Source organism: Pelobates fuscus, chromosome 1 (assembly GCF_036172605.1).
Source record: "Pelobates fuscus isolate aPelFus1 chromosome 1, aPelFus1.pri, whole genome shotgun sequence".
Lineage (NCBI taxonomy): Eukaryota > Metazoa > Chordata > Amphibia > Anura > Pelobatidae > Pelobates > Pelobates fuscus.
Genome location: NC_086317.1, coordinates 445,153,302 through 445,169,769, shown reverse-complemented (window position 1 = coordinate 445,169,769; position 16,468 = coordinate 445,153,302). Strand labels below are relative to the sequence as shown.

Sequence of the window (16,468 nt, the reverse complement as noted above, 5' to 3'; positions counted from 1 at the left end):
TTAAATTAAACTGTAGAAAACTGAAATGTTTTTTTCCTCTTTATGTGAAACCCATTTAGCTATTCACAAAATATATATTTGGTTATTTCAGCCTTATTTGCAATTCCTTTCATTAAATATTAAATCGGCCATATCTCTCTTAACCAATTCTGCAAACACTCAAATTGCCACTGAATTCCCTTTTATTAAGTGTTCTTGCATAGCAAGACCACTTACTGTTATCTCACATATATATTATTCTTATTATTATAGCCAAATTTACCACCCTAACTCCTCCCACAGTTTTTACACTACATAGACAGTAATATACCGAAACATGCGGATTGTTCCCGATTGATGTGCTATTACTTTGTGGAACGTTTTGCCAAATGGTTCTCGAAATATTGTCGTTCTTGTGGCGAAATTGGTCCCAAAGGAATGAATGGCAAAATGTTCAAAACTAGAGTGGGAGCTGGCAAAAGCTGAAAAATCAGGACATGATTTCTAAACTGCCACCAAGCCCTCATTTTCAAGCCCACCTACACAAATCTTATATCAAAACGTTCAGCTATCCCTGCTGCCACTAAAAATGTCCACGGCTAAGCCATAGTCCTGATAGTTTTCACAATATGACCGTTTGTTTTCAACTCACGCCGTCCATTGACATTCATTGAAACTGCACTCAGCAAAGCTCACATTTGAAGGGCAATTTCTAAACTGCGACTGTGCCTTCATTGTTAATATTGCAGAGACATACTATGCATCAAGTATGCATCAAAATGTAGGTCTGGGTCTTGTGATTCTCACAATATAAAGCTCTTCGCTGTAGGATGTATAGTTTTTAAAATACGACCGTTTGAAGATGGCAACCGCCAAAATTACTCTGACCTGTGCCAGGCTGGAGCAGCAAGTGATGTCATAGACAGGGCCTTTTGTACACCTGCTAATGTTTTTATAACTGTATGTTTTTATGTAACTGTGAAGCACTTTGGGCAACAACGCTGCAATTAAATGTGCTATATAAATAAAACAAATTTGAAATGCATTTCTCACTCTATCAAGCTTGCCATGTGCACTTTTTAAATTTGATCAATCAATTGGTTAGTGTAATGTTTACTATCTTTACTCACTCCAAACACTCCACCCAGTTACTCTGCCCAGTCCAACCACACAACAGTTACTCAAGCCACTCCACCCAGTTACTCCGCCCACTCCAGTTGTAGACTCCTGGTGGAGGCAAGAACACTTCACACAATTTCCCCAGAAATTGTAGCTTTTCTAGTTTGATTTATTCTCTCCACCCCTTCCCAAACTGCACTGAAAGCGCTCTTAAACCCAAGTCACCCATAGTCTTTACCAACTCCCTTAATTAATAGATGTATCCCCGATGTAAAAATTCTGTGCATTGAATTATGCAATTTTTTTCCCCATTGGAGTTATAACTAAAAACCGCTTGCAATCTCTTGATTGCAGCCTTTGCAAGCCCTCCCATTCTAAACCCGCCGAGACTTTGTGTGTGTGTCCAATAACGGACTACCTAATGCAGCTCAATGAGGAGTCTTTGCAAGGCAGGTGCTCTGGGCAAATACTGCCTCTTGAGCTTAGCTCCACTGAGCTAACCAAACCAGGAAGTAACAGGACGTGTAACCAGGTTAATTTATAAAAGTGTCAATAGCTATTAAGATCTGTACTTTTTGTTAAATGAAAAAAAAGTGGAGACACGCGTCACATATAACACTTCAGTAAGCTAAAGTTCTTTGGAGGTCTTTAGCCATTTGTAGGACACCCCAACCCTATTTCTTCCCCCAGCCTAACTTTCTTTAGCTGCTGTTTATTTCCTTATAGTTTGGAAACGTAACGGTAGGTCTGTTAAATTTTGATTATAATTCGACGAGTTATTTTGTTTAGCTGATTCTTACTGCAATGACATGAGATAGAAACTAGCAGAAACCTGTTCGTCTCAGTGCGGTTTCAGTAAGGTTAATAGGAAATAAATGAACCTCAGAGCAATTTTAGCAGCCGAATTGCCATAGCTTATTGTTGGTTAGTTAATTGACCCCATTGTGCCACTTTGTAGTAATCTTTATCTCCGGTGCCATCCTATTTTATTACAGAATAGCTGATGTTTCCAGCTTTGCAGGTAACAATTCACAATGAGCTTTTAGAAATATATTCTTTTCAGAGTAAGCCCTAAGTACTTTAAAAAAAAAAAAATAAAGGTAATTCATAATCCCTTCTGGAAAACAGGTTGGTGTGTTAGATGGTTGGACGAGCAGTAGTTTATCCTTTCTTTGAAACAACATTTTATTGTTCTTGGCTTTTATCCTAAAAATTCTCTACACAAAAGTAAAAACGGTTATCTTTAAATGCAGTCGAAAAGTGCGCAGTGGTAGCAAGAGTAATTTCATCTTATGTGAAAATATAGTCCATCTTTTTAGACATTCGAGTTCCAAATTATTTAGTTTCAATACTTTACCTCCTCTTTCTTGCAATGGATATGATTATTGTGGTTTTCTAAGGCTGCATGTCTTATACCTCAGACTTTGAAATGGTGAGAGAAGGTTAATTGTTGGGGTGCGTTTTGTGTTTCAGGGGAACGGCACATTGACGGCTTCTTTATGTAACATTGTAAGTTATTTTGAACATGTACATAAAGCATGTCACACTCAAAGGCTTGCACAGGCTACATAAACAAGGTTTAAGTTTATGTGGGCCGCAAAAAAAAACAAAAAAACTTAGATAAGCCAGTGCCTAGATTGAATGCTCCAAGAAGTTTATAACGCATTGTGCCGCCAAGGTTTCGGTAGACATGCTCAGCTAAACTGGGACCACAGTTTAATTGTATAAATGTGCACGGATTTATGAAAACCCCATTGTTAAAAATGTTGACGTTCAGCGTGAGGAATGCTTTTGGGGCACCACACACCTGCTGTTATGATTTTTCTGCACTGCAAAAAAAAAGAATTAAAAAAAAAAACTGCATCCCCCTCTATTAAACCCTAGTCGCCCCCTCTATACTAAATCCCAGTCCCCCCTCTATACTAATTCCAAGTCTCCTCCCCCCTCTACTAAACCCTGGCTCTTGTTTGATAAAAAACAAACAAAAAAAAAAACATAGAAGCAGACTCCACTCACATTGCCGCTGCCAGATGTCATCATGGGGGGTCCAGCCTCTGGTATACCCCCAATGATGCCATCTGCACCCTGTGCCAAAGCGGATCCTTTCGCTACTCCTTGAAAACCTGTGAAGGTGGAGCATGTTGACATCACGTCGGAATGTGACGTGGTGTTCCGTGCACCTGCAGGTCCTCCACTGTCCAGCCGTGGCCATCGCAACACTGACTATAACACACACTGACAGACACACACACTCACTAACATACACTCACAGGCGCAAGCACTCTCTGACAGACACAGGCGCACACTCTCCCTGACACACACGTTTCCACATTCTTGCAAACACTAATTTCTTTGTTGCTCCCTACCTTTGGGAGCTGGTGTGGGGCTTCTCTTTGGGGTCCAGTGGGGATCTTCTCAGTCCTCCTGCTCCCGCGCAGTTTAGTGATACCGGAATGATGTCATATTCTGGCACCCAGCATCACTACAGAGGGCGGGCGCGAGGGAGAAGTGAGGAGCAGGAAGACTGAGCTCCCTCACTGCCACCAGGAACCTCTCCTCCCCGCCGGGTAAATTTTTAGCAGAATAGGCACCTTCAATGAGGGTAATGGCTGCAAAGATATTCATTGTGAGCTGCGAGTTGGACATGCTTAAAGTACATTATAGTCTGTGTATATGTGTAGTTGTAACGGACCGTTTCACACACAAGAGGATAAAACCCAGTTTAGGCGATATCCCCCTTTCCAGATGCACAGGCAGCTACTGCAAACACCATTCTCCCGACTGGAACCACACGAACACTGGAACAGCTGAACAAGAAAAGCAGACATCGGCTTACACTCTTGGCAGTCAGCATACAATCCCATTCCCCCAAAGACCGAGACGACACATCGCTTTGAGGGTTAAGCAAGAACTCTGGACTGGGACACCCAGTCTGGCTTTTATTACAACCAAGTACATACAGGACACTCCCAGGGGGAGGATGAATTTAACCAATCACATGGATGTACCTCCCACACATTTCCTCCCCTTAGATTAGCACTTAACATAATTATACCGTACACCTTTTTCCCCAATTCCTGGATGTACCCCAAATACATATGCTACACCTCCAAAACAGGTATCCCCTGATAGCCCTTATTCAGGGGGACAACATATTCAAGAATCAGCCCATTCGGATAAATGGTTCGGGAGATATGAGGTTCCAAAGATTTGACCGACCGCATGGGTAAAGTATCCGAAAACAGTTCCATGCATTTTGGCCCTGCGGCCGGTCACAAACAAGGGAATGAAAACAGACGAATTGCCTGTGTTATAGAGCCTGGAGAGGGTTTGAATGAATTCCCTTGTTTGTGGGGTTCTTTCTACCGAACGGCTGGTCATTCGGTAGTTTTTATACGAATTTCTGGAAGTATGGAGGGCTCAGCGGTGTTTGCCTAGTCAAGTGTCCGATTTTAGTTCCAGACACTCGACGGCAAAACACCGCTGTTCGGTAGTTTAAGATGGCCGCCGCCACGTGTTTGTTTCCCGAATGGCGGCCACCCAGAGGACAAAGAATACATTACACTGATTGCCAATTACCCGTTTGCAACATTGTTGCAAACGGTAATTGGAGGCACACTTAGTCCTGGGTGGTCTGGTTGTTCGGTAGTTTCCTCAATACAATGAATGGAGTGATTCTACCGAACAATCAGATGAATGCTGCATACATATCCCAGGTTAAACTGCATAAAAAATACATACATGACATTAAAATATTAAAGGCAGGATTACTGTACTACGCTCCACAGTCTTAAAGGTACAGTATCCCAAAAGTCCCCATAGATCCACGGATGGCCCTTAAAGGCCCAGTAGCAGTAATATACATTATTACATGCCCAAATATAGTTTTTCCAGTACAATATGTCCAGGGGCCGTAGTCGCAGGGCAGGAGGCTAGCAGCCAGGCCTCTCCAGTTCACAGTGGCGAAGCTGGTTTCGCCACAGTAGTGTTTTTTTTTTTGGGGGGGGGGGGTGGAGGGGGTTGCTGCAAAGGAGATGATGTAATGGCATGCCAGTTGTCCCAAATTTTGTGAAACTTTATGACGTTGCCTAGAATCTTGTGACAGGTTTCTTTGTAGTTGTGTTTTTATTAATGGATTTTTTTTTTATTCTCTCTGGTAGTTGGCAGATTTGAGGATTTCCAATATTTAGCTTTGATATTTTTGGGCTGTTGTTAGAATGTGTACTATTCATTTAAAACTTGGTATAGAAAAGAGAACAATTCTTAAACAGAATCTTTATATTAGAGCAGTGATAAATATAACTTGAATCTGCAGTTTAAAAGAACATAAACTGCTCACCAAATTATTTTATTTTTTTCCCATTTGATAGAGCACCCTAGAATTTTAGAGTTGTGTTTTTTTGTGGTTTTTTTTTTTTTCATTTTTGTTACCTCAAATGACATATTCTTGGAGCCCTTTCTCCGCAATATTGTCTCAGGATAGAATAATCATCTCCACGATTCTTTACAGTGGTTTTCAAAGAAGAATCTCATAAATCAAGCACCTTATTTTTCATTGTACCCACCACTAAAGTATAATGTAACGGATCACCTGGCACCCCGACTCGGTACCTCCGTTAATGGATGCTCCTAGTGCTTCCTGAGGACTCCAAGCACTCTGGCAGACACCATAATCACCGAATCCAAGAAACCTTTTAAATTCTCCCAAGCGTATGAATGCTGTAGACCATTGAATAGGAACCATACGAATAGGCTTGTACCCCTAGCAGTCAACTGGAACAGCATACAATAAATCCTTCCCCCAATAATGAGACGACACATCACTTTGAGGTTAAAACAGGAACTCTGGACTGGCTCATCCAGCCTGGCTTTTATTACACTTGTACACTTACAGGCCACACCCAGGGGGAGGCATAAAATCACCAATCACACATCTGGTGCAACCCACACATTCCCTCCCCTCAGATAAACAGTTAAACCAATTATTACATACAATAAAAATACAGTTTTCACATACACACTGTAACTTTAAAACCATACATCCAATTTCAATATGCCCCAAATAACCCAGGGGCCATAGTCAGTAGGTAGGAGGCTAGCAAACAGGCTTCTCCAGGGCCCAGTGGCGAGGTTGGTTTCGCCACATTTCTCCCCTTTTCCAAACAGACTAACAGGGTACCTGACCTCTTGCCGGTCAGTGCCCTTGTTAGTCCAGCAGCCCACCCACAAAACAGAAACAGCAGTACAGCCCACCCACAATAAATGGTTACTACACCTGAGTAAGGGAATAACTTGTCCAGGTCCAGGTGCCTCACCACGGCTGTGTGGGGGACTGGTAGGCCGTTTTGGTGGGTTGCTGAGTGGGCAGAGACCAGCGGTACTCTGCCCTGATGCCAGCACTACCACGGGAGTAGTCTGGTTGGAGCCTGGTTGCTGGAGACCGACTGTCTCCCCTTTAGCTGCGCAGCTCTGCTGTTGGTGGGGCTTACTGTCTCCCCTTGGTGTGCTAAGCTGCCGCTGGGGAGAGGGGGTAACAAACTCCTCTCCCTTACACACTTTCAGCCGCTGGGGAGCAGGGCTGACCCTCTGTACTCCCTGTAGGCAGGGCGCAGAGACCACGGTCCCATCTGCCCTGGTGAGGGGCTTACTGTCTCCCCTTGGTGAGCTGTGCTGCCGCTGGGGAGAGGGAATAACAAACTCCTCTCCCTTACACACCTTCAACCGCTGGGGAGAGGGGATAACAGGCTCCTCTCCCTGCACCGTAGACTGCCGCTGGGGAGCAAGAACGGCACCTTCAGCTCCCTGTAACGCACACTGCCGCTGGGGATCTGGGCCGACTGCCCAGCATCCCTGTAGGGCCGGTAGAGAGACCGCAGTCCCATCTCCACCTGCCATCTGTGGGTCTTCCCAGGACCAATCCGTGAGGCCCCTCAACATTTGTGAGTAAGGGCCACCTGCTTCCCCACCTGGCAACTCTGGCTGCTGCTGGGGATCTGGGCCGGCTGCCCAGCATCCCGGTGGAGTGACCTTGGTCCCATCTCTACCTGCCTGTTGTGGTTCCTCACAGGACCAGTCTATGAGGACCCCCACTTCGGGTTCCTCCCGCCGCCTCAGGGAAAGACGGCTAACCTCCTCGGATGCAGCCTCTACCCGGCTGCTGTAACGCTCCTGCTGCTGAGCATACTTCCTCTCTTTTGCCAACCGGAATTCTCGGTCCAGCCTTGTGTTTCGCTCGGCCATGACCTGGTTCCAGATCACCCGGCGTGTCTCCATGGGTATATCATCCCCATACTCGGCCACTCGCTGCCTCACCTCGGCCAGCCAATCATCTCCAGAGCCAGAACCTTCCATACTTGTCTGCTCCCAGGGGCGCTGCACGACTGCTAGCGTTGCCCTCAATTTGTAAATCCAAATGAACTGTGTCTCCGAGCTGCTTTACCTCACACTAGGGCGCCATCCCACCGCTTGCCACCAATGTAACGGATCACCTGGCACCCCGACTCGGTACCTCCGTTAATGGATGCTCCTAGTGCTTCCTGAGGACTCCAAGCACTCTGGCAGACACCATAATCACCGAATCCAAGAAACCTTTTAAATTCTCCCAAGCGTATGAATGCTGTAGACCATTGAATAGGAACCATACGAATAGGCTTGTACCCCTAGCAGTCAACTGGAACAGCATACAATAAATCCTTCCCCCAATAATGAGACGACACATCACTTTGAGGTTAAAACAGGAACTCTGGACTGGCTCATCCAGCCTGGCTTTTATTACACTTGTACACTTACAGGCCACACCCAGGGGGAGGCATAAAATCACCAATCACACATCTGGTGCAACCCACACATTCCCTCCCCTCAGATAAACAGTTAAACCAATTATTACATACAATAAAAATACAGTTTTCACATACACACTGTAACTTTAAAACCATACATCCAATTTCAATATGCCCCAAATAACCCAGGGGCCATAGTCAGTAGGTAGGAGGCTAGCAAACAGGCTTCTCCAGGGCCCAGTGGCGAGGTTGGTTTCGCCACATATAATTTATTAGGTCTCTATTTATATATCATTTGCACTGTTCTGCTTTGAAAAAGTCAGTACGTGTTTGCAGCCTACTTTAAAGTCGGAGATTAGAACATGTACCACTATTACAGATTAGATAGAGATTTTAAAAAATATATAACCTGCATACTTAAAAATCTGAAGTTTTTAAATTCCCATTACACTATTCATTTTTTAGTATCTCCACTGATAAACGGAAGGTTGATAAATATTATATATTAGTTTTGTGCTTGCCGCTTAAGCAGTATATATTCAGAATTTTTGATCCCAAGAATCGCTTTTTTATAGTTAACATTTTGGGTACACAGCGCATCACGGCAAATTGCTGATCGTATATCCAGGGGTATGCAACCTTCACTTTGACTTATGACTGTAAGAGAATTTTAGGAGATATAGTCAACAACATCTTGAGTGCGGAGGGTCAGCTACCTCTGCTCTATATCACATGGAAACATACCCAGTGTCTAGCATCGGAATGCTTTTGCATGCATACTAGCCACAAGAGCAGTGTGAATTGCGAAATATTAACTGTGCCATTTCTGAGAAACTCCAGTTTTTGTTTGCAAGGCTGCTGGGGCAGCATATGTGCATCAAAATACCTTAATACCATTCAAATAGCTGATTTTGGTGCCTCTTTTGGTATCTCTTTAGGTACATTTGTATTTGGGTCTAAAAGATCATTATAAGGCCCAGGGTAGGCAACCTTCAGCACTCCAAATGTTGTGGACTAAATCTGCTTTAATGTTCTTACACCCCAGCATCAAGGGATACATAGCCCATAACATCTGAAGAGCCAAAGGTTTTCCACCCCTGTTATAGGCAGGATTTTTCCGTAGTAAATCAGTAGGTCCGACATAATAGGGATGACATGGCTGAAAGCATTACATGCATCTTCATACTTTCACTTTTGTATTTCAGTCTTTTTTTTTTTTTTTTTTTTCATTTTCTTTTTATTTACTCTTTGCTAAAATGTTTTTGTTTACTTTCTTCACACATCGGACATTATTGCATCCAGGAAACGGCCAGAGAATAGAGTTTCCCGACACAATATATTTTCATTAGTATTTTGACAGTAACTTAGGAAGAAGCTACACTGAGCTTTCAGACAGACTCCGCAGTAATTAATCTTCATTAGGATTGTTGCCTGAGTCTTATAAATTAAAATTTATTATCTGAAAATAAAATTTGTGGCACAGAATGCTTGATTATCAAAAATGCCAATATTTTAAGTCACATTTTTTTTTTTTTATACTCCAAATTTTTGCTCAAATCAGTATGGCAGATGTTTCTGTACAAGCAAATAATTACTCATGTTCAATATTCTGAGGGTTTATTAATGCGGTGCCATGATAACGTCTTGGATCCTGTCATCTGAGACTTTGTATGCCGTGAACATTTCAATGTCTCTGCTTAATATATGTGTCGGACAACCATTGGGTAACCTCTGTTTTCTATTTTTTAGTATCCTTCTTTGTGTTCTCCTGTCCTCCAGTTATCAGTTGAATAATTATTACGGACGTAGGAATTGGTGCTCTCTGAAAATCGACAATCCCTTTAGACATCCATTTGGCTTTTAAAATTGCTTTGCATTTTATATAATGACTCAGTATAATTCTTAAGCTTGTACTGTGACGAAAGAGCACAAAAGGAACGTAGAAAGTGTTCCTTAAAGGACCACTCTAGTGCCAGGAAAACATACTCGTTTTCCTGGCACTAGAGTGCCCTGAGGGTGCCCCCACCCTCAGGGACCCACTCCCGCCCGGCTCTGGAAAAGGGGTAAAAACTTACCTTTTTCCAGCGGTGGGCGGAGAGCTCTCCTCCTCCGATCCTCCTCTTCTCCTCCCATTTGGCTTAATGCGCACGCGCGTCAAGAGCTGCGCGCGCATTCAGCCGGTCACATAGGAAAGCATTCATAATGCTTTCCTATGGACGCTTGCGTGCTCTCACTGTGATTTTCACAGTGAGAATCACGCAAGCGCCTCTAGCGGCTGTCAGTGAGACAGCCACTAGAGGAAATAGGGGAAGGCTTAACCCATTCACAAACATAGCAGTTTCTCTGAAACTGCTATGTTTATGAAAAAATGGGTTAACCCTAGAAGGACCTGGCACCCAGACCACTTCATTAAGCTGAAGTGGTCCTTTAACATCATGTGTTATTGTGTTGATGAGCAATGCACTTTAACGTGGTACTCCAATGATTTCTAAATGTAGGCATGTCTCTGTTATTGTCCAATTGGGACACTTGTAAGAAAGAAGCTTCTATCAAACCTGATCCCTCCACCATCCCCCCACAAGCCCCCTAAAACTTTGATCAGCCTAACAGTAGTTTTCTTTTCTCGGTTCTTCATTTTATATTTTTATTTTCTTTGAATTCCCCCCCCACCATGTCTTTTGGAATAGCAGCTCCTATCAGGAGTTCTCAGACGACCCCAGTTAATACACACAGGTACTATTGATTAAACATCAATTAAAATGAAATAAAGCCACCTGGAATATGGAGCCATCTGGTGCTACAGAAGAAAACAAGACTTGATCAGTTCTTAATTAAAATCTCTCGTGCAGAAATTAGACTTCAGAGCTGGAAAATAGTTGCATCCAGAATTACATCATTAAGCTAAAAAGTGTTGTAATTGGAAACAGCTTGTGAAATTAGGAAAGATCGATATATTACATTGTTTACTTTTATTCCCTCCAGCAGTTTTCTTTCCCTGTTCGAAAATAGGATGAGCCAACAAGGCCAACGTTCTGGATTTTGGATTATAATAGTATCATTCGGTTGAGGGTTTTCAGAAATGGAATGTATCTGATACTCAATAAAAACATTGTCTGTTTGCTTGAGAAAGGTATGGTTTGAAGGTCTTATCTATATTCAAAAAGGTACTTGCTTCCCAACAAGAATGGGGAAAATAGATTGAATAACCAAAGCAAATGACCAATCAGATTATTACATTGTTTATTAAATGCATTTGATTTTTTTTTTTTGGTTTGCATGCACCCCCAAGCATCTCAGCAGCACCTCTTCCAAAGTCCATGAACTGTAAGGTGCTGTGATGGCCTCACTGAATGTTGTGAGAGATGTGCGATTTCCAAGGATTGGTAAAATAAAGTTTCTACCTATACATCTGAAAAGGTTTCTTGATTCCATGTAAAATTGTAGGAGATAACTAGTTTTACTTGAAGTAAGAGTTTAATGTTTAGTGTCTGGCATGAAATCTATGTGACTATTGCCTCCACTTTTGCATTGATGTCATTTGCCAAGTACAATGGCTTGTCATTTGCCAATGGTTTGGTGAACGCCCTGACTCCGAGCTACATTTTACTCTCCGCATCGATTCAATCTTTAAATTCTCCCCTTCCTAACTCCTAATGCAGTTCTATATATCGCTCAAATAGGCTTTGTTTCATTTATAACACTCAAATAGGGTACAAGCAGTTTCCTTTTTCTGAGGGACAGCAACTCACTGCTTTACAATTAGGAGCTTAATTCACAGGCTGGTTGGGAGCCATTACACATCCTGTTTCAGGTCTTTTGTTTTGTTTTTTATATGTAAAAAGCACATGCACCATTGCAAATGTGCAACTTTTAACGTATCATTGTACGCACAATTAAGTAACAATATACAATACAATAAAATATATTTATTGAAACCGATAAATCTATATTATGCAGATTTAGGTTCCCATGAACGTGATTTTTGCCAAAATTGCACCCCCTTTCCGATTTTGTTTTTTTTCCGCTCTATTTTTGTCAACCTATGAACACTGGATTTAAAGTTCTACAAATCATCTTAAAAAAGCTGAAATTGAATTGCAAATTTCATGGTTTCCTATGATACTTGGTGTGCGTGCGTGCGTGCCAGTTGCTCTTACAGCGTAATGTTTCTTCTCAGAAAAAACGGCTGCATATTATTTTTTTAAGCACTACTGTCCCTTTAAGAAGTGAAAATGAATAGAGTGGAATAGATTACTTTAAGTAATTGTGTGCTGGCATATTAGCATTGATTGGCTCATGATGAGCGTACTGGGAATTGGCTGTCTAATGTCTCCAATCCCTGCTCATATAATACTCTGCATGTAGCCACTTAATATCTAACGGATGGTTTTTTTGTTAGAGGCCATTTCAATCTGATGGACATATGCATTTTGTTTTAAGCTCAGAAATCTGATTAGTGAATGAGAACTAAATGCATGCGATCCGGTTGGGAAATGTAGGTCTATTGTTTTCATAGCATTTCATACCATTTTCTGTTGCGTGTTTCTGTTTTGCTAGTATGTTGCAGTTGATCTTATTGGTTGTAGAACCGTGTATAGATGTACATGTAAAGGCGTACTGCTACTTCACAGGGTTTTAAATATTCTGTTTACATAGTGCGTTGTGAAAAGTAAATTCAATTAGAAAGTAAATTAAATGTAGGAATCCACACATCTGTCGTGGAACTGGGTACATCCGTCTTGACTCCCTGTCAATCGTCGTGGTATATGTTTCCGTAATCCAAAGGAATGTTAATGTTCTACTACTCAATTGTATTAAGTGCCCTGGCTCAGCCTGCGTTAAACTGGATTGCGATGCCACTCACATCTTTAGCATTAATTTAAAAATATAAAAACGTCTACAAAATGGAAATTAGTTAACCCACATAAAAATTCTGCTTTAATGCATGCCATACATTTGTTTGATTTACCTGCAGCATATACCACAGTTCTCTAAACCTGGGGTTTGTGCTTCCAACAATATCAGATACTGTAGTACCAGCGTTGCTTCGGAAGGTGACATTGGCTAACAAATTGTTGGCCTTGAGGACATCCTTGATTCCTTGACATAAATGGTGTCAGGAATACTTGAATGGAAATAAATGTTGAAAAATTCCGTTGTCTGGAGCAATGAAGTGTTATATTATTATACCAAGAAAATGAAAAAAATTAACCTAGGGCCAAAATTTAGATATCACAAGGTAGAGGGCACAAAAAGGGGGGGGGGGTAACCCCTAAATGGGGAATATCCTAGAGAATAAACAAAAAAAAAAGAAAAAAATTGGTAGAATGGCTTTTTTGTTTATTATTATTATTATCAATGAAGTGTTATATATTCAAAAGCCCAACCAGCATCTTATTTTTAGTAATTTTAGATTTAGTGGGTCAGTAATTCTGAACACCAAACAAACATGAACATTGTGAGCCTTGATTAACCTGAACTCTTCATTGATTATTTTAACGGATCAAGGAACAAGTTACTGAACTCAATTTAGAATTATTAAGGTCGTGAAAGAACAGTGTTAGTTATGTTGGCAAAGAAGCACTGAATTAATACCGTGCTATTTAACAATGTCATGTTATGAGATCTGAATGTGCTCTGTAGTTAAATTGAGGCATCTGGGATAGTTGTACAATTAATCATTTGAAATTGATACATGTTTGCGGCAACTGGTATGATAAGGAGTTTGAAATATTAACCAATTTAAACATATATATTTTATTGGGGAGTAACCTGCATGGGTGGATTGTGTAAGGTGTGGCTAAGAAACAGCCCTGCCCACGCAGAGCTATGTATTTATTGTTGCATGATGATACTCTGTGATACTCTACATTTTTACAATTTTAGACTATCTTTTTTCTTTATTTTTTGGGAAATGACACAAGTGGACCCCCTCCCCCTCCCCAAATAAAAAATCCAGGACAACAGGGCATGGCTTTTAACTAGAGGAATCCGCAACTACATCAGGTTTACAGATTTCCGGTATTTTCATTGTTAAATAGACCCCTAAAATCACACACTCACATTTTCTTGGTGGTTCTTCTCAATATTTGAATCAAAACCATTCCTCTGGGAGATAAAACATAACCTAAGTCTCGCATAGATGCCAAACTGTAGATTGCCCTCTTAGAACGACCAGTTTATGTGCAAGTGAAAGACAGGCTAATCACAATATATATTTCTTTACGTTAATAAGACAGATTTGTTGAGAGAGAATATTTAAAAAAAAAAAAAAAGTGCCTCAAGTGAGTCTAGATACATTTATATGTTCATTCTCTGAACTCTTGAAATGTATCTACACTAACTAGAACAATGTTTTATTTTATTTTTTACTAAATCTCTGTGAGACAGAAGCCATATCTTATGGAGTAATACATGTAACAAGCTGAGGGCAAAAGGATTTCACGATTACTCACATTTGAAAGGAGCAATTCCCCATGCTCTTACAGGTGTAAGGTATACCAGCATTTTAAGTAGATAGTCACCATATCATTCTAGAGAAGGATATACTCCATATTTGTGTATCTAAACTGTTATTTGGTTGCAAGTTTGTTGGATACATATTTTGTACAATGTTTTTGGTTTTTATTTTTTATTTTTATTTATATATTATGGCTTTGTATAATGGTTATATAGCAAGTGTGTATATACAAAATAAAGAAAAAAAAAAAAATATATATATATATCTCAAAATCCAAATAGGTTATGGTAGGCAAAAATTGTGATTGAAAACCCCTTCCACCTGAAGTCTGTGGATAGTTAATACAATGTTAAATAAAAATCTGCACACCAGTCAAGCCATAAGACTTACTTATCCATGTTTAAAACGGAATGAGGCAAAAATGTGATTCTTTGTTAGACTAATTTGCATATGCCCACCCAGAATCCTTTGCGGTAGTAACATCACTGCAGATTTGGGATTTCTGTGGGAAAAGTAAGTCTTATGGCTTGACTGGTGTGCAGATTTTTATTTAACATTGTATTAACTATCCACAGACTTCAGGTGGAAGGGGTTTTCAATCACAATATATATATCACAATATATATATCATAATATATATAAATTTGTGTGTGTAGATTTTTTTTTTTTATTGTAGCATTCAGGAAATGTATACATTTATTTTTCTACTGTTATGCATCACATGCATTGCAATAAATGCTGTTGTTTAAAAAACTATCAAATATAAACAGTTTTTAAAATAACTAGGATGAAGACGGCTAAATTTGAAGTTTAGTGACACTCCACGATACAGTATTAGATGAGCCATGTAATTGATGATTGACACTGTTTATTTACTTTTGCAGTGATTTTGAAGAAGGACCTTCAAGAAAGAGAACTTATAGCAGCACAGAAGAAAATGTGCCAGAAAAGCCCGCTCTCAAAAACAAGAAAAAGAAAATGAAGCAAAGCCCTTACGACGAGCTTGAACCATTAAACACTGGACTTTCCCTGACAGAGGATGAAGAGTTGGTACTGCATCTCCTGAGCAACAAGAGCTAATTATTTAGCTCTGTAGGTTCTCTTAGCTCATCTTCTTTGTTAGGTCAACAACTTTTGCAAAATCAATTTGGCGTCAAGGCAGTTGGGTTCTCGGGGACACTGATAAATGAGTTTCGGGAAGCAGTCTCCAAATATCCAGTGGATTGTATAAATAAACTGTTATGGCAAACTCCTCCTTAATATGGCATTTCCTTCCTATATGTGCAGTTTTATTTGCAAATAACACTTCATATTAAAAAAATATGTTAAGAAACATTCTGAATACTGTTTGTGTTGTATAAATACATCTGATTGAGAAAACTGAAAATATAAAAGGAATTCTGCAAGGTGTTTTATCTATGCAAATGCTTCCACTTGTTTTATACTTTAAGAGGATTTAAAAGGATGTCTGCCGTGAATGAGCAATTAAAAATGTCTGTTCTTAATTTGTTGTTGCGTTTTGTTGTTCCACTAAAGTGAGAATTCAAATTGATAGAGTATTAGTCTAGTTCAGCTATTTCGACTGTTAGCTATGCTTTTAGGTTGGCTATTTTTGCCTTAAATTTGATATTCTGCTAGAATTCACTTTCTAAATAACAGTGCCCTTACTATATGACTGCTTACCATGGTGTTAAGAAAACATATTTTTTCCCCCACATTTCAAATTGGTATTGAGTAGGATATAATATGTTATAGAGTTTAATCTACATTTAAAAAAAATATATATATATAGATTCCTTAAAAGAGACATCCCACACAGGAGACATGGGGCAGGAAAAAGGCAGGGATAAGGTAGTGTAAGAGCACAGTATTGGACTTGTTTGTTTCTAACATATCACTCCCATTTGTATTAGTGAAATACATAGTATGTTGTGTTATGTTCTATATATGCTCATTTAAAAAAAAAAGAAAAAGAAAAAAGGAATCCATTGGTTAATGATAAATATATTTTTATACCTTGTATTTGCTTTTATCGTGTGTAATGCTCTTTGTGTGGACTAAAGAAAACTTCAAAATTACTATTTATGGATTGACGCAAGTCAGAATTGTCAAATGTAGGCTAAAGGATGTC

General features: G+C 40.2%; 1 protein-coding gene across 2 annotated transcripts in view; it reads left to right on the top strand.

The window, feature by feature from the left end:
* DDX10 (DEAD-box helicase 10) overlaps positions 1-15,842 on the top strand; it is a 192,613-nt gene extending 176,771 nt beyond the window's left edge. For both annotated transcript variants that reach the window (XM_063430098.1, XM_063430090.1), the window contains exon 18: positions 15,222-15,842. In XM_063430098.1, coding sequence (XP_063286168.1) covers positions 15,222-15,417 — 196 coding nt within the window. In that variant the 3' untranslated portion in view covers positions 15,418-15,842. The remainder of the gene's footprint in view (positions 1-15,221) is intronic.
* The last annotated feature ends 626 nt before the right edge of the window (positions 15,843-16,468 follow it).